We start from the raw sequence: 18362 nt of genomic DNA, 5'->3' as shown, positions 1-18362 counted from the left end.
TTTTATTTTTTTTGCCTGTGCTGTAGCATTTTGTAGCATTTCCTGTTGCGCAGCTCCATCAGGTAGATACGTAACTCAACCCCAGCCACTATAGTACGGTATTTTACCATATATTTAGTGCGCCTTATAATGCGGTGCGCCTTATATATGGAAACCGTTTTAAAATACGTCATTCATTGAAGGTGCGTCTTATAATGCGGTGCACCTTATAGTGCGAAAAATACGGTACTTGGATTTCTGGGAAACTCCAGTTTAATCCTTAGTAGATTGTTGATAATAGCTTGATTTAGACGTGCATGACACCACACTGACTGATACGACACTTCGACCGCTGTGCGATCGGCCTGGAGGCAGATTCCTCCGTCCAGCGCCGTCAAAGTCATGACTTTGTCTTGTATTCATTGATAAATACAGTAATAAAAACACTTGTGCAGGATCAACATTTCCATCTCAAAATGTGCAACAACGTAAATTAAAAAAAAAACAAAGCTGCAAATGCTGTTTTTTATGCTGTTTATGTTTTTATGTTACTATCTTAGTCTCCTTTACCTTTTCTGTTGCTGCTGTAATGATGGAAATGTAAATCTAAAAACATATTAAAGAAGGAGACTGAGCCACTTCACATAGACCAGAACCAGAACCAGAACCAGGGGCAGTTGGTTTTCCAACTACGTTGATTCATACTAATGTCAGTCTTTCCTCTTTGTGGTTTTCAGACGATATACTTCTCCAACTTGAAGCAGGTGTACACGGCCGGCTACGCCACCTCCCTCATCTCGCTTATATCTGCTATTTTTGTCTTCACCGTCTTCAGGTAGCGCTCAAAGGTTTCCATCCGACTCCCGCTTGCATAACTGTGTGATTCATTCTCTTCAGTAAAGATTGTCTCTGCAGGAAGTTTCACTGCACCAGAAACTACATCCACATGAACCTCTTCTTCTCCTTCATCCTGAGAGCGAGCGCGGTCTTCATCAAGGACGGTGTTCTTTTCTCCGATGAAAACCTGGACCACTGCTTCATGTCCACGGTGAGCATTTAGCACCCGTGTCCACCGGTGAGGGAACTCGGATCTAAAGTTGCTTTCGTCAACAAAAATTATGACTAAATATCGTCGTCAACGAACCTTTATCACCTGAGGAAAACGAGACGACAATGCTGGTCATGTGACGATAACGATAATTAAATATATAATCCAATATCGTAGAGGAATAAAAATGGGACTAAAATGTAGATTACAAAATAAAAACTCTGTTAAAATGTGTCTTCATTTTCGTTGACCAAAACGAGACGAAATGTTGTAACAAAGATCCTTAATGTCCATGTTTCCAGTAGTTTCTCTGGTTTAATGTCCATGTTTTCAGTAGTTTCATCTGGTTTAATGTCCATGTTTCCAGTAGTTTCTCTGGTTTAATGTCCATGTTTTCAGTAGTTTCTCTGGTTTAATGTCCATGTTTTCAGTAGTTTCTCTGGTTTAATGTCCATGTTTTCAGTAGTTTCCTCTGGTTTAATGTCCATGTTTTCAGTAGTTTCTCTGGTTTAATGTCCATGTTTTCAGTAGTTTCTCTGGTTTAATGTCCATGTTTTCAGTAGTTTCCTCTGGTTTAACATCCATGTTTTCAGTAGTTTCTCTGGTTTAATGTCCATGTTTTCAGTAGTTTCTCTGGTTTAATGTCCATGTTTTCAGTAGTTTCCTCTGGTTTAATGTCCATGTTTTCAGTAGTTTCTCTGGTTTAATGTCCATGTTTTCAGTAGTTTCTCTGGTTTAATGTCCATGTTTTCAGTAGTTTCCTCTGGTTTAACATCCATGTTTTCAGTAGTTTCTCTGGTTTAATGTCCATGTTTTCAGTAGTTTCTCTGGTTTAATGTCCATGTTTTCAGTAGTTTCCTCTGGTTTAATGTCCATGTTTTCAGTAGTTTCTCTGGTTTAATGTCCATGTTTTCAGTAGTTTCTCTGGTTTAGTTCTGCTGGGTGACGTTAGTCCTCAATCCCAGTCACTGCAGCGGGGAATCAGATCCAGAAGATGCAGCTGCAGAGTTAGAGGCTGATGCCGTTAACGCAGAGCTCTAGGTTCACGTACATTAAAAACAAAGTTACAGAGAGAAACGCGGGGATCTGCTCTGGGGCTGGAGAAGAAGAAGAAGAAGATCCATCTTTGGATACACTTTCTTACATAGACGTGGAAAAGAAAACCCAATGTGTCGTGGAAAAAGAATAAAATGGGGAGAAATGCGGAAAAATAAATATGTTGTAAACTCAAATCAGAGTCTTCTGTATCTGGAATGGATGTATTCTTGATTATATAATGTAACAATAATATAATAATAAGATAACCTTGTTTGAATTGTAAAATGGGTTTGGCTAAATACAATCTTTGACTAAAACTAGACTAAAATGGACAATTCTGACTAAAATAAGACTAAAATGCTCAGACTTGTAGTCGACTGAAACTTGACACAACTAAAAGGAGAATGAACGTGATTAAAACTAATAAAAACTAAAATGATAGCTTGATCCAAAGACTAAAACTAAAATTGAAACAGGCTGACAGAAACAACATTAATCGGATCCTTCGTTCTAGCAAAACCTCAGGCAGGATTACACTAATTCATGCAGAAGTTTAATTAGGTATTTAAAGATGGAACATCAGCTCAAAATGTTGAAAGTGTGGGCATGTATCCTGGATTACCTGAGCCCTGTTGAGACACCTTAGGGAGGTGTAATGACGGAGGAGCACTGAAATGCGGGGAACGGCTGAAAGCATTAAAGATGAGTGGTTCTCTTCCTGGTTTTCTGCTGATGAAGCTGCAGCGGCGGAGGTGAGCGTCGCTCCTGCGTCTCTGTCAGGGATCAGCACTCTGAGTCATCGAGAGGGGAAGCGAAGACCAGAAAAAGGCTCTTCTGCTCCATTAGGAGGAAGACGAACATGTTCTGGAGAAGAAGAAGACAGAGGTGACGGATGGAAGATGAGATGGCGTCTGAAAACTATTACGAGTGAAAGTACAACTGGAAAAACGACCTGTGTTGGTTAGAATTGCTTTAATGGTCATCACTGGCTGCCCTTCAGGAAGGATTTAATGGATGAAGAAAGTGGATCTGTCTGAGTAAACGAGAAATACAAACCTATTAGAAGGAAAAAGGTCATTTTTCTGCTGAAGAAGTGAACAATACTTGATAAATACCCAGAGGGAAGTGATTAGGGATGGGAATTGATAAGATTTTTACGATTCCAATTCCATTTTTGATTCCGCTTAACAATTCGGTTCTTTATCAATTCCCTTATCGATTCTCATTTGGAAAAAAAGCACAATAAAAGGTTTATTAGCATCACCAATAGAACATTTTTATAATAATAAATTAAATATTCTTCTGTAGAAATTAACAAAATACGACATAAATTATTCTGTGGCAATTCCACAAGAAAGTCCAACATTTTTCTAATTTAAATATATAAGAACTGAGCACTCAGCCAGTGACAAATCTAATCAAGTAAAATTTAATCAAACTGTGCATTTTGAAAATCTGCAGCCCTAACCCTTTGACGAAACATCCACTTGACAAGAATTGACAGTTGCCCAGTTGCCGTCTTTTTTTACTGAAATGTAACCGAACTTTCGAGCGTTTGTATCGCTTGGGCGCCAAGTTTACTATTGACTGCTGGCTTTCATACGTTGCAACGCCAAGTGCGTGATGACCTCATTCGTGCCCACTGGAATCGAACAGGGAATAGTTTGCAAAATTTGCAAACAATTCCAAGGAGTTGAAAAACTGGGAACCGGTTCAGAACAAGAGCCAGTTCTCAATTCCCATCCCTAGAAGCGCCTTCTAAAATTTTACACTTTTTAGGCATTTTTTACTTTCTTTTAATCTTTTAGTTTTTAGCTCCAGTGTTTCCTCAGGGGGGTCGTCCACACTGGGAGGTGTGTCTGCTCCGCCCATGGGGGTGTCGTCATGGGGATCCCTCAGGCCTGGGTAGCTGGGGGTGGGACTCCACCTTCTGTGTGGGGTCTGCCCCGGTCTGTCCGGGTTGGGGGGGTCTCTGTGGCGATGCTCCTTGTGGTCGTGGCCGGTGGAGCCTCTCGGTGTGGATGGCCACCCATAGGTAGTGTTTTCCTCACCTGGATCGTTAGTGCTAAGCCATGTCACCAGTCCACTTATTGTGTGTGTGTGTGTGTGTGTGTGTGTGTGTGTGTGTGTGTGTGTGTGTGTGTGTGTGTGTGGGCGTGTGAGTGTATGCACATGTGTATGAGTGTGAGTGAGGGTGTGTGTATGCGTGGGGGGTGGGGGGGTGGCGTCGTATGGGATGTTTTAAATTGTACTTTTGATTGTTATTTTATCTCTGTATGTAAAGCACCATGAGTTGCACTTACACTGCATGAGTTGGTGCTATACAAATAAATAAAGTTTAAGTTTAAGTTTAAGTTGATACTCCTGCAGCATAACATGGGAATAGACAGCCTGGCAGCTGGAGGCGGAGCTAAGAGAAGTGTGGTTGACATCTGCAGGACACTTTGCATCATTCTGACCAAATCTCTCCATTCATCGTTTATTGATGTTGGTACCAACATCAGTCACCGATGGTGGCTGGTGGCTTTTCGCCCGCTGTGATCCATCATGTTGCCGGGATGCTGACTGGCATCACCTTACATTCGCAGTGTTGTGCTAGTTACTGAAAAATAGTAACTAGTTACCATTACTAGTTACTTCATTAAAAAGTAACTCAGTTAGTAACTCAGTTACTTAGACCAAAAAGTAATGCGTTACTATGAAACTTAACTTTTTAGTTACTTTAAATAAAAACATTATTTTAAATGCTCCCATTAATGCCCCTCTAGCCTTCGTTTCAGCAGGTGCTGTATGGATTTGCATTGTGAATCGTGTTCTGCATTCTGATTGGCTAAACAGTCTCCCTGCTTCTTCACTTCCTTTGTCAATAACGTTGGTTGCTTAGCAACAAGCTGAGAACGGCCAATGAGCTTCAGCAGCAGCTCAAGAACGAGACCCTTGGATGAATCGTTCTTTACAGTCTCAAATATAACCAATGGTGGCATGTCGGTATATAAGAATCTTTTTGCCCAGAAGAAAAAAGAGCAACAACGACGACCTATAACTATTTTCTTCTCCGAAAAAACACACCTGCACCGCGGCTTTAGGAGAAAAAGACGCTACAGAGTCAGAATGCAGCGGCTCAGAAGAGCAGTGGAATACGTGCGAGGCGGTGCTGATCTCCGCAATTTGAAGCCTTCTATTATAATTGTAAAAAGAATTTCACTTATCACGGGCTCTTTTTGGAACGTAACCCCTGCGAAAAACCAGGGATTATTGTAATGACAATATCTCCACGTTGTGAAACTCGCCTTCTCTTGGCTCATAGCCGCTTATGTTTTTGTAAACACCCACACTCTAAGTTTCCTCCGGTCTCTCTGGGGAAAAAAAGCTTCACTGTAGCTGCAGAAATAACGGAGTAACGCACCGTTTGGTAACGGTAACTGCGTTACTGAATTTAAAAAGTAATGCGTTAGAGTATTAGTTACCGCAAAACTAATGGCGTTACTGTAACGCGTTACTAAATAACACGTTAGTCCCAACACTGTACATTTGTTACGATGTCTCCATCCGGGCCGGAGGAGCCTGATCCAGCACCAGCGGGACCCACGACAAGCCAATACTCAGCTACTTTACTGGTCCTGGGGTTTTTCTCAGATCTGGGTCCCAGCAAAGCTCCGGATGACCTCAGTCAGCTCAACCTGGACGGTTAGAGCAAGCAAGCAGCTCAATACTGGACATTTAGCCTTTGTTTTTGCAAACACGTCACACTGTTTCGTCCTAAATACTTAAGAGCCTTCTGTCTGTTGTACTTAAGACAAACTCTGACCTGTCCAGACGAGGGACATTGCAGCAGATGTTCCTGTATAAACATTCTGTACACAGTTCAGAGTTAAAACGACCCCAGTTTGTCTTCAGGGAGCTTATCCACTCTGTCTACAAGTGCAATGACATTAATTGCCCTCTTTGCGGCAAACACTAACTCTGTTCAAACTCAAAACGGTTTGATTCACTTGCTTTTGGTCCCTCCCCGGCTCCTTAGCATCTAATGATAGACCTGGGGTTCCTTTATTTTTTTTCATTCTTTCCTCAACAGAAATTATTATAAAATACTTTTCACTTACCAAATAAATAGAAATGGCTACAATAACAATCCTGTTTGATTTTGCTCAACAGAAGTCCCACCAAGCCAAATAATTTGTTGAAAAATCGGAGCTAAAATAAACAGCTAACTTGCTCAAAGATCGTTTTTTAGAGAGAAACCCAACCCCGTGATATGTTTTATTAGTACAATCAGGTGTTATATTGAATAATATTAACACAGTTTTATTTGTAACTTGTTATTCAGACTTCAGGAACATTATTATTTGTAGACAATCTTAATTTGTCAAGTTTTGTGGGCACTATGTAGTGAATTAATGTACACACTTAGAATTGACACACTTGAGCATAAAATGGTAAGTAAATATACTAATTAGAGAAAATAAGGCTTTAAAATCTACCTCCATTATTTGAAACAATATTAGTGTCCATGGGTAATGAGGGATGGCAACGGGACTTAAAGACACTCTGTGTAGCAAAACCACATCTGACCACACGGGGGAGACATTTCACAAGAAAACCCTCTAGTCCAGGGGTCGGCAACCCAAAATGTTGAAAGAGCCATATTGGACCCAAAACATAAAAAACAAATATGTCTGGGGCCGCAAAAAATGAAGTCTTGTATCACACATGCTGCATGTATCTATATTAGTTATAACTGGGGGAAGATTTTTTTTTCATTATGCACTTTGTGAAAAAGTCGAAATGTTGAGAAAAAAGTCGAAATGTTGAGAAAAAGTAAAAATGTTGAGAAAAAAGTCGAAATGTTGAGAAAAAAGTCGAAATGTCGCGAAAAAAGTCGAAATGTCGAGAAAAAAGTCAAATGTCGAGATTAATGGCTGAAGTACAACCTCGAAAAAAAAGACAAAATGTTGAGAAAAAATTCGAAATGTTGAGAAAAAAGTCAAAATTTTGAGAAAAATGTCGAGATTAATGTTGAAGTACTATGTCGAGAAAAAAGTCGAAATGTTGAGATTAATGTTGAAGTACTATGTCAAGAAAAAATTCGAAATGTCGAGAAAAAAGTCGAAATGTCGAGAAAAAAGTTGAAATGTCGAGATTAAAAAGGAATGGAAAAAGGAAGGAAAAAGAGAAAAAAAGGAAAAAAAGAAAAAGAAGAAAAAAGGGGAAAAAAAGGAAAAAAAAGGAAAAAAAGAGAAGAAAAAAGAAGAAAAAAAAGGTTAAACATTTTTGAAAAAGCTCCAGGAGCCACTAGGGCAGCGCTAAAGAGCCGCATGCGGCTCTGGAGCCGCGGGTTGTCGACCCCTGCTCTACTCAGACCTCTAGTGGGACAAGGTATTATTACAAGACGTGGTGGACCGTCCCAGCTCAGTGTCAAAGTGCTGTCAGTGTCCGTGCAGCGGACTCAGCAGATCTGAACGCCCCCAAGTGGCCAGACATGGTACTGCCACATAGCATTGCTTTAAACTGCACAATTACAGTCGTGCAGTTAAAGCTTTTACATTCCCAACTCTAGGTTGATCCATCTATTAATGTCTGATTACCTGGGTTCGGGTTGTGGGGGTCTTTGTAAAGAAAAACAAACTTATTATTAGCCTTCTAGGAACTTGTTTCCTGACACAGACTGATCCGTGCCGTGTTGGTCTGCTCTTTGTTGTGTCTTTGCAGACTTCTTGTAAATCAGCCGTGGCCTTCTTCCAGTTCAGCATCCTGGCCAACTATTTCTGGCTGCTGGTGGAGGGGATGTACCTGCAGACGCTGCTCGCACTCACCTTCGTCTTCCAGAAGAAGTACTTCTGGTGGTACATACTCATCGGCTGGGGTGGGAGCCTCACTCGCCGCCGTCCTTCGCTGTCGTATCATGTGTTGGTCAGAGCTCCACTCTGACCCCCCGATGACAAAGTTCCTGTGTTTGTTCTTCCCAGGTCTCCCGGCGACCATCATAACAGCCTGGATCCTCACCAGAAACTTCTACGACGACCGAGGGTGAGCTGATCAGCTGCTTCTGGAAACCACAGAGAATGACAGATAACATGGCGACACTTGGGGACCGAATTGGGGCCCTAAGCGACATGTTATTCGGAGCCCCCCGGCCCACACTCTCACACCTCTCCCCATCCCGAATGTAACATTGGTACAAAATGACCGTATAACAACATGCCATTTAACTTGATAACCTTTATCAATAATAACAAATGTACAGTATGTATAAATAAAGTAGTTTGCCTGTATGAGTCAAAAAAGAAAATTAAAAAATCAGCCTGAAATAAATAAATAAATATTATTAATAAAAAACTGAAATAAACAAATCCGAGTCACAAACAGCGATCAATTACTCATCAGAAGAAAGTTACTTCCACCACCTCAAAACCACAAAACCCCAACAAAAATCAGAACTAAACATGCACGTATGCCTTTTACAGACGCACGTTCATTTCCTTAAAAATAGTCAAACTTTACAACATAAATTGATATAAAACTATAGCCAATATGTTATGTATTGCCTGAAAATTATAGCTTATGTACGACCAACTGGTCATGTGACCACTATTCAAAAGAGATGAAGGCAGAGGGCGTTACTAGGCCTTCCATAAATGATCATCAGGACGGCTAGAAAAACACAATTCTCCAGTCTAGAAAGAGATTCCTATCTAATGAGTGTCAGTTTAGGTGTTTTTGCTACAATGTTTTATTTCAATAACATCCCCACCTTCAAGTGAAGCGCGAGTTTCCTCGTGTTTTGCCTTTTTTTTCCTCTTGCCCGCTCCTGATTGGTGATGTCTTTTGAACGACATGTTGAAATCTCACCTTCTGTATTCTGCAAGAGCCTGCACGCGCCCCTCTGATTGGTCAGATGTCGAGTGCCATCAATCATTGCGCGATCAGATTAGAGGTCTCTTCTCCCTCCTCCGCCTCACGGTAGTGCACATGCGTTAATGTGCAAATGCGTCCCCTCACGCAAAATGTGGCCCCCGTTGGAAGATGAGGCCCTAGTTTAGGAAGGGTTCAAGAACCACGTATTATTTAGACCAGAGGTTGGCAACCCGAAATGTTGAAAGAGCCATATTGGACCAAAAACACAAAAAACTAATATGTCTGGAGCCGCAAAAAATGAAGAGTTTTGTATAAGCCTTAGAATGAAGGCAAATGGCGAAAGGCGAAAATCGCACGAAAAAAGTCGAAATGTCGAGAAAAAAGTCAAAATCTCGAGAAAAAGTCGAAATGTCAAGATTAATGTTGAATTACAATCTCGAGAAAAAAGTCGAAATGTCAAGAAAAAAGTCGAAATGTCGAGAAAAAAGTCAAAATTTCGAGAAAAAAGTCAAAATGTCGAGATTAATGTTGAAGGACAATCTCGAGAAAAAAGTCGAAATGTTGAGAAAAAAGTTGAAATGTCGAGAAAAAAGTAAAAATGACGAGAAAAAAGTAAAAATGTCGAGATTAAAAAGGAAAGGAAAAAGGAAGAAAAAAAGAAGAAAAAAGAAAAGAAGAAAAAAAAGAGAAAAAAAAGAGAAAAGAAGGAAAAAAAAGGTCAAACATTTTTGAAAAAGCTCCAGGGAGCCACTAGGGCGGCGCTAAAGAGGTTAAAGTGGTCGGCAAGTTGCCGACCACTGATTTAGATGTTAGATAATCTACCTGTTTTGGTTTTATTTGCCTAGTTTGGTTTAAGACAGATAGAAAAGAATAAACTTTTAATCCAGTGGTTGAAAACTCTTCGGCGTTCCATCAATCCAGATGTGCAGCCTGTATTTGCAGCCGGGGGCGACTCACGCTGATCATTTGGTATTTCTTGCAGCAAATAAGCCGATGACGGCAGCATGGACTGGAAATAGAGTCTGAAAATGGTGGGCGTGATTGCGTGCAGCACAGCAGGTGACAGCTGGTCGTCTCAGCTGCGTTTACCTTAATTACCCACCTGGCAGTTATCTCTGGGTTGCTGCAGGAAAATGTGTTCATTAATCTTTTTTTTTAGCCACAGGAATCCGGCAGGTCCGTGCTGCATTATTCCCAGTGTGAAAATGAAAAATTACTTAGGAAAATACTGTCTGCTACGCATTTCCGAGGAGGGAACAATCCACAAATTTAGTGCTGAGGTGGTCTGAACAAAACGTTACAGTGAGTGCAGCTCATGACCTGTTTTTCTAAGGTGGAAACTTGAAACCAAAGACCCAACCAGAATCAGAATCAGAAATAAGTTTATTGCCAAGTCGTTTAACACACACAAGGAATTTGCATGTTGGTTTTAAAGGTTGGTGACAGGAGCAGCCAGATGAGATGAGATGTTAGAAATCCATTCAGTAGAAATGAGCCTGGATGTTGGGTGGAACTAACGGGAAGGAAAACATCAGAATGCTCACATTTTCTTCCTCTCGCCGTCTGTCTCACAACAGCACAGAAACACATCCTAGTTTCCCAGTTGTCATGGTTTTTGCAGTTTATTCTTCTTTATGTTTGTTCCTCCACATTTTCCCGGCTTGGTGTAGCTGGCAGCAGAGATGGAGACAGGTTAACTTTCACTTTTCCAAACGTCAAACACGGCACCTGCAACCAGCTGGATGTGCCGCAACGCAGAAACTTTGAAAAATCCCAAAGTGGGACACCTTTAATGACACATGGGGAACAAAAGCACACGGAGAACGGCGGCTGCTTAACCTTCCAGCAAATCACTTGGAAAGGGATCAAGTCAAGTTGTGTAAAAAGCAGCAACTTCACTACAATATGTCATGGCTCCATGCTCCCCAAACCTTTTGTGCGAGTCCCCACCTTTTTGCTTTAGCTTTTTTAGTATTCTTAGCTTGACAGTTAAGTTTAATTGGACTCTGCTTTGCTTTGACAGCTGAAGAACGACTTCTGTTCAAGATAGATTTTCCTCCTCCTGTTTCCCTACTTTCATTTACAGATGGATAGCTTCCCTTCATCTTTATAGACCCGCTCTCATCAGGTTTTTTTTAATGTAAACTAGAGGTAGAGGTGGGGCCCCTTTAGGGGCTTCCCGCTGGCTGACTACTGTCACTGCAACTTCTCCTCATTGTCACTGCTCTGTTGTGATTCAAAGTTGGTCGGCCCTCTGGGGCCCCTTTCTGGCTCAGGGCCCCAAGCATTTGCCTGGTATGCCTGTTGGCAAGCAGCATCTCTGATTATGCAAGAAGCGTCCAAACATTCATTTTTTCATTCATTCATTCATATTACATATTCATATATTCAATTTCAGTCTTCCACAAAGTGGCTTTCACTGTTGATAGATTATCTAGACTTCAATAAGGGTAGGTCAGGTGAAATACTAAAACGGGGGTCGGCAACCCGTGGCTCCCTGGAGCTTTTTCAAAAATGTTTGACCTTTTTTTTTTTTTTTATTTATTTATTTATTTTTTTCCTTTTTTTCTTTTTTTCTCTTTTTTTTCCTTTTTCTCTTTTTTTCTTCTTTTTTTCTTCTTTTTTCCCTTTTCTTCTCTTTTTTCTTCCTTTTTCCTTTCCTTTTTAATCTCGACATTTCAACTTTTTTCTCGAAATTTCGACTTTTTTCTCAAGGTTGTATTTCGCAGTTGTTCATCTCTTAAAATGACAGCTGGACAGCCTGAAAACTAAGCATATTACCATTTAAGTCGATTTTGAACCTTTTGACACCTCATATAAAAACTGCACGGTGACGTGGTGCAGCAGTTTCTGATCAGATTTACTTTTACTAACATCTCTGAGTTACAGTTTTTCCCGATGACGCATAAAAATGGTTCGCCTGAGACTGACTTGTTTATTGTGTGTCTCAGGTGCTGGGATGACACAGATGTGGCCTTCATCTGGTGGATCATAAAAGCTCCAATAACTGTATCGCTGCTGGTGAGTACAGATCAGTCAAACTGGGAGGGTTATAATCAATCAATCGATCAATCAATCTTTATTTCTATAGAGCTTTTCGCAGATAAAATCATAAAGTGCATTCCCTAGTCGAGGAGCAGTGGATGGAAAGCGTGATCTGTTCTAGTCTTCTTGGATGGATAAAAGGTTCTGATCCGAGGACAGAAGTGAACGAGCTGAACTGGCGGTTAAAAGATCACAAATGTATTTTCGGGCTTGGTTGTTATAAACTTTAAAAGTCAGAACTAAACTGTTAAAATCAATCCATCGTTTGTCTGGCAGGATAATGTTGAGGTTACACGTTTCCATCTACCAGCACCAGTTAAACATCGTTTAATGAGTGCTGGTTAAAACAGGTAAAAAGAGTTAGAATAGTCAAGTCTAGAAGAAGTAAAAGAAAGTAAAATAATCTCCAAATCTGTGCGTGAAACAATATTATTTTGTTTTGAAACGTTCCTCAGATGATGAAAGCAATTTTCGGTCATTTCTCTTGAACGTCTCTCAGAGGACAGTGATGAGTCGAACAACCTAGATAATTGTTGGCTAGCCATGTTTTTGATGGCATCCAAACAATGAAGTAAGTCTGCTAATTTACCTAACTCCGACTCATGAAAGGAATAGTAGAGGTGAATATCATCTGCATAAAAGTGGTAGGACACATTTTTAAAACGACTCCCAGAGGGGGAACATGTATAATAAAAACAAGATTGGTCCCAGCATTGAGCCCTGAGGAACAAAACTTAATGTTGTTCACTAAAACACTGAAAGATCAGCCAGTCAAATAAGAAGTAAGCCACTCTGGCACTGATCCAGATAGTCCAAAGACACTGCAGGCGCTGTGACACGACTACATGGTCAACCGGATCAAAAGCAGCTGGCAAGTCCAACAGCACCGAGACTGCAGCCATCAGGACGTCATTGTGGACCTGTAGGAGGGCAGTCTCAGTTGAATTTAAGCGTATTTAAGCGTACTCTTAAATTAAATACTCATGATTTTTGAAAACCGCGTTTTGGATAAGCCCTGAATGCAGGCATTGTGACGTAGAATTGTCAAATTGGTTTGATTCACCGCACGAATCGGCACAGATTACTTTTGTAATACTGTATTTGTCCCGGTCTTTGTACGTTTTGAGCGTATAGAAACGTAATTCTCGTCAGTTGTGTGAAATAAGACCTGGAAACAGGCATTGTGGCATAGAATTGTCAAATTGGTTTAATTCACCGTACGAATTGCTACAGATTACTTTTGTAATACTGTATTTGACCCGGTATTTGTACATTTTGACCGTATAGAAACGTAATTCTTGCCATTGTAAGAATGAGATGTACCTGCTGTACTCTACTGCCCTTACTTTTTAACAACTTGTGCTTTTTATTATTTTACCTCTTTTCTTATCATCATAAAAAACATATCATAACATTCAATCTACCCATACCAGCGCATCCAGTATGCCAGGATCAATCACCGAGTAATTTCATTTTTGTAAGAGCGTGTAAACTGATGGTATCCTGAGTTAAATTTTTCAGTTACATTATCACTATTTACTGCAATGTTTTTGCTCAACTTGCTGAAATTGTTTAGATTTGGTGGTCATAAATAAATGAATAACCAAATTACTGCCTGACTTGTTTGTGTTGGATCTAAAACTATCTTGCTAGTTTTTACGTGTATGCATTTCTGTTAACATAGGAAATCTTAATTCAAACACTGTACTCAGATCAAAGAAAAGCAAGTCTCTAATATAAAGTCTCTAATATAAAATGAAAACAAAAGAAATTGAACCTCAAATTATGAATAGTAAAATGATGAAGAAAACTACATTTTGTCCTCCATCTTCCCACAAATGTCAATTAACTTAACTGGTCATCCCTCTTCTTTTCCCTCTCCTCCTCCTTTTCATCCAGCTCCCTCAGCCTCTTTTCTTGTCTTTAGTCTTGAAGAAAGTCCAAAACTTAATTTGTCCTTTTTTTGGTTTTCTTCCCTCCTTTTGTTGGTGGCTCCCTGTTTGTAAAGGAAATAATAGGGCCGTTGAAAAATCATCACAGGACAACAGTTTCTGAATTTAAATCACCAGTGCTATGTATTTATACTTACAGGTGAACTTCTTTCATCTCGCAGTCGCACATGAATTCTTTTCCTCCGCCACCTGTTTTGTTTACATTCTCCCTGGTAACCTCATTTCATGTCACAACGCAATGAACTGTGGGTAATTCCCTTTCCAAAAGTCTGCGGAGATGCCGACCTACGGTAAGTGAGCAGTAGGGGCTCTAATGTCTGCTGGGAGCCCTCGCGCACTTAACGACTTTAGGAATGGACAGGCTCAAAAAGGCAAAGTACACGTTTAGCAAAGGCGGAGGAAAGGAAGTTGGAGTTTGGACCTTCAGCATCAGGGGATTGCCAGGTGAAGGGTGGAGTCCTGCAGGATCACCTGCCTGGTTGGACTTTGATCCCGTCTGGAACCACCTCTTGCATTTCCATGTTTCTGATTGGTCCGGAGACACCAGGATGCAGATTGCTGGTTGGTCGAGCTGCTCAGCAAACCCAAAGTAGAGCAGAACAGGAAGAAACAGCTGATCAGGACTGATCAGAGGACTAATCGCTATGTTTTTTCTCCAGCTGATGTCAGGGTCTCTGCTCCTCCCCCTAGTGATGAGTTCAGGTAACAAATACTGCTGGAAACAGCTGTGTTTCTTTCTTTATTTATTTATTTCCAGAACGCCAGAAGGAGGACTAATCAGAATACACCTGACTTCCCTGCAGCTTTTGATCTGATGATCACGTTGAGCTTTATGTCTTACCCATAATTCTCTGCATTTTTTAGGCTTTGTGCACTCGTTGTGGTTGTTGTTCAACTACATCTCAGGACCAACCCAGTTCCCAGAGTTCTCTATGGTCCTGATGCTGGATGACATCCAAGTGGGGTACTATGACTCAGACACAGACCAACTGATAAATGTTGGTGGTGGAGGTGAGAAAGGGGCAGAGCTTGACCTGGGACAGTTCGCCTTGAATGTGATGAAGAACAATATGATGGATATGGGGACGAGGTTGGACATAGTCAGAAAACAGCTAAACCTGACCACTACAGGCGTCTACGTTCAACAGAGGATGTATATTTGTGGGGTCCGGAAAGACGGTCAGCCTGATTTCATCATGGTCAGGGACGGTGCGAATGGTCATGATGCCGACAGCATCCATTGTAACACAACTCACTTCCTGTACGGTGGTGGTGATGGTTGGGATTTCAAATTGGACACCATGAAGCAAATATATTTGCAGATGCGCTTCTCAAACATCCACCTGCCCTTTTGTGCCCGGATTCTGCGACGCCTGCTGGAGAGCAACAAGCACCTGGTGATGCGTCGTGTTCGACCTCGACTACGCCTCCTATCACAGCCGAGGGGGGGCGGGGCCCAGATCACCTGTCTGGCCACAGACTTCTACCCTCGCCACATCAACCTGACGCTGCTGCGGGACGGGGAACCCGTGGACGAGGAGGAAATGACCGTTGGGTCAGTGCTGCCGAACGGCAATGGTCTCTACCAGCTGAAGAAGACGCTGATGGTGGATGAAGAGGAGCTGCAGAGGAAGCACAAGTACACCTGTGCAGCGTCTCACCGGAGTCTGGACAACCGGCTGGACGTGAGCTGGAGGGCGGAATCTTTCCGCTCATACAGAGTCCTCGTCATCTCTGCTCCCGTCGTCCTGATGGTTGCTGCCATCCTGCTGCTGGTGCTGATGATGAAGATGAGGAAGAGGTCAGGGTCAGAGGTCAATCTCCTTGGAAACACGGGAGAATCCCGGAGCCAGCACTGATGACTGATCGGAGCCTGGGGTGGAGGACCGGGACGTGACGGCTTCACCGAAGCAGATTTCATCCAAATAATCCTCGCCCCAGTGCAGAATTGTGATATTACCGGCTGGATTACCATTCATGCTTTTATAAGCTCGAGAATTGACTATTGCAATGCTTTGTATGTTGGTGTCTCCAAGTCTTCTCTTAGCCGTCTTCAGCTTGTTCAGAATGCCGCTGCACGTTTTTTAACTAATACTCGACGTCGCAAACACATCATTCCGGTTTTATTTTCTCTTCACTGGCTTCCTGTTTCTTTTAGAATTGATTTTAAAATGTTAATCTTTGTTTTTAAAGCCCTCAATGGGCTTGCCCCTGTTTATTTATGTGAACAAGTGCATGTTCAGAACTCCACTAGAGGCCTACGGTCCTCAAATCAGCTCCTGCTGGAAGTCCCCAGGACCAGGACTAAACTCTGGGGTGATCGGACCTTCTCCGTTGCTGGACCCAGACTCTGGAATAAACTGCCCCCAGAAATGCGCACCATCACTGACTTTGGGGTTTTTATATCCAGACTGAAAACCTGGTTATTTAGACTGGCTTTTAATACACAGTATTGATGTGAAATATTCTTAATTTAATTTTAATGGTTTTATTATGTTGTTTTTTAAATTGTTTTGTTTTAATGTGATTTTAATGGAAAGCACTTTGGTCACCCTGTGTGTTTTAAAGGGCTTTAGAAATAAAGATTGATTGATTGATTGATTGATTGATTGATTAATCTCATGACGGAGATGCCAAAGACGGATGAGATTGTGATGGATACTTTAGCCTTCGTCACTTGATTAAACCAAAACTATTGTGAGTAGCAAGTGTAGCCTTGTACAGAGACCAGAGTCTACAGACTGATAATTTGTCCCTAAAAGATTAGCTCTGTTTTTCTGAATCGTAAGAATGAATCATCATTTATGTTTTAAAGTCATTATGCTTCCTGTTTTTCATTGTCATTCTACATCGAGACGCCTCATGTATGTCCTGAGTCTATTGCATGCAAAAGCTTAACTATTATGAAAAAAAACACGTTTTTTCTTGCTTTAACATATATAAAGTGGTCTCCCCTCAGCCTGCCAACTCAGAGAAGGAGGAAAGCAACCAAATTCTGCAGTGTCTGTACAGATGAGTTTAGTTTAGTTTTAGTTTAGTTTATTTTGTTTTGGTCATTTACATTTTAAGATGTTTGCATATGCACACTGTATATGTATACACACAGGTATAAATATATATATTATATATATGTACACATTTCCTTTTTTTTTTTTTTTTTTGACCAAAAAGGTATACGCTGAGCCGTCCAGTGTCATGTGACTTCTACGAGCCGTTCAGATTCGGCGCATTTTCATTACGTAACCAAAATGCAAACCACGCCCACAACTATAAAACCGTGTAACTGCATGCGAGTGTCCAACTATCGCAACGCACTACGTGACATCAGACGCTCTCTGTCCATCTCCCTCCAGCAGCTGCCGCTTTATTGAGGTTTTTGTAGTGAAATGAGGAGGAATCATAGAGATAACTTCTCATTTCAACTAACTGGATCAGCCGTTCCTCATCCATGACTGTTTCCTACAGCGCTTTCAACCGGCCTGAAGAATCTACATGCAAGTCATACAAGCTTCCACTGCAGCCTGAACATGCACAAGGTTGCGAGGGCCCGTTCATCGCTGCTTGCAGCTTTAATTTTATTTGTTATTTACTGTTTAATTGTGTCTTGCCGTTTTTAATGTTGATGTAAAGCACTTTGAATGACCTTGTGTTGAATGGTGCTATATAAATAAACTTGCCTTGCCTTGAATGAGTTTCAAGAGTCCTCGGTCTTGGATGTGTCCTGCATTTGGACATATATCCAACATAAAAACCAAACAAGAAGCCCCAGACGTGATGATTATTTGATTAAGAAGATTATTATTGGCACGGTCAAAGATGAGTTCATATTTTCCCTCTTTGAGTCTTTGTTTTGTTTGTTTTTATCTTTTATGCTGGAGGTGCGCTGGGTTTATCAGCTTTTATTGTTACATGAGCTTTCTAACCAGGATTTTAAGGTCTAATATTATGCGTTTTTGATTGCTATTCACATTGATTAAGCTCTGTGATGGAGTCATTTTACTGTGATCGTGACTCAGAAGCTCTGTGTTAGTCGTGCAGACCCAGGGCCGGGTTGATTAGGCTCTGAGGGCCAATAAACATATGAAATTAAAGCTCGTAAACAGAAAATGATGAAAAGAAAACAAGATCCATGTAATACTGCTGCTTCAAAACTTCAAATTAGTCGTGAGCCTCTTAAAATGACAGTGAGATGGCCTAAAGACGGGGACATGACAGTTTAAACGTACAAAGACCGGGTCAAATACAGTATAACAAAAGTAATCTGTAACAATTCGTACGGTGGATTAAACAAATTTGACAATTCTATGCCACAATGCCGGTTTCCAGGTCTTATTTCACACAACTGACGAGAATTACATTTCTATAAAAACATGGGCTCTTTATGTTGTGTAATTTCTAGTGAAACAACGACGACATTAACTGCTTGTTTTTATTTCACGGCTTGT

The 18362-nt window shown here is 41.1% G+C and overlaps 2 protein-coding genes across 2 annotated transcripts in view; both read left to right on the top strand.

Annotated features, from left to right (window-relative positions):
- The window catches only part of ghrhrb (growth hormone releasing hormone receptor b), a 78333-nt gene that overhangs the window by 53017 nt on the left and 6954 nt on the right, over nt 1-18362 (top strand). The window contains exons 7-11 of the mRNA XM_061739002.1: nt 717-814; nt 895-1027; nt 7775-7928; nt 8032-8092; nt 11872-11941. Of these exons, the coding sequence (XP_061594986.1) occupies nt 717-814; nt 895-1027; nt 7775-7928; nt 8032-8092; nt 11872-11941 (516 nt within the window). The remainder of the gene's footprint in view (nt 1-716; nt 815-894; nt 1028-7774; nt 7929-8031; nt 8093-11871; nt 11942-18362) is intronic.
- On the top strand, nt 14519-17588 carry LOC133458679 (class I histocompatibility antigen, F10 alpha chain-like). Its single transcript, XM_061738840.1, has 2 exons — nt 14519-14619; nt 14782-17588. Exons 1-2 carry the CDS (start codon nt 14562-14564, stop codon nt 15774-15776), a joined length of 1053 nt encoding a protein of 350 aa, XP_061594824.1. The 5' UTR covers nt 14519-14561; the 3' UTR covers nt 15777-17588.

Source organism: Cololabis saira, chromosome 13 (assembly GCF_033807715.1).
Source record: "Cololabis saira isolate AMF1-May2022 chromosome 13, fColSai1.1, whole genome shotgun sequence".
Lineage (NCBI taxonomy): Eukaryota > Metazoa > Chordata > Actinopteri > Beloniformes > Belonidae > Cololabis > Cololabis saira.
The sequence above is the reverse complement of the archived record's forward strand: the minus strand, read 5'-3'. Positions and strand labels throughout refer to the sequence as shown.

What these genes read in the sequence shown, in the direction of transcription:
- LOC133458679 (XM_061738840.1), top strand. Translation starts at nt 14,562, where the DNA reads ATGTTTTTTCTCCAGCTGATGTCAGGGTCTCTGCTCCTCCCCCTAGTG. An exon ending in CCCCCTAGTGATGAGTTCAG is followed by an intron (nt 14,620 to 14,781) that starts GTAACAAATACT and finishes TGCATTTTTTAG; the next exon opens with GCTTTGTGCACTCGTTGTGG.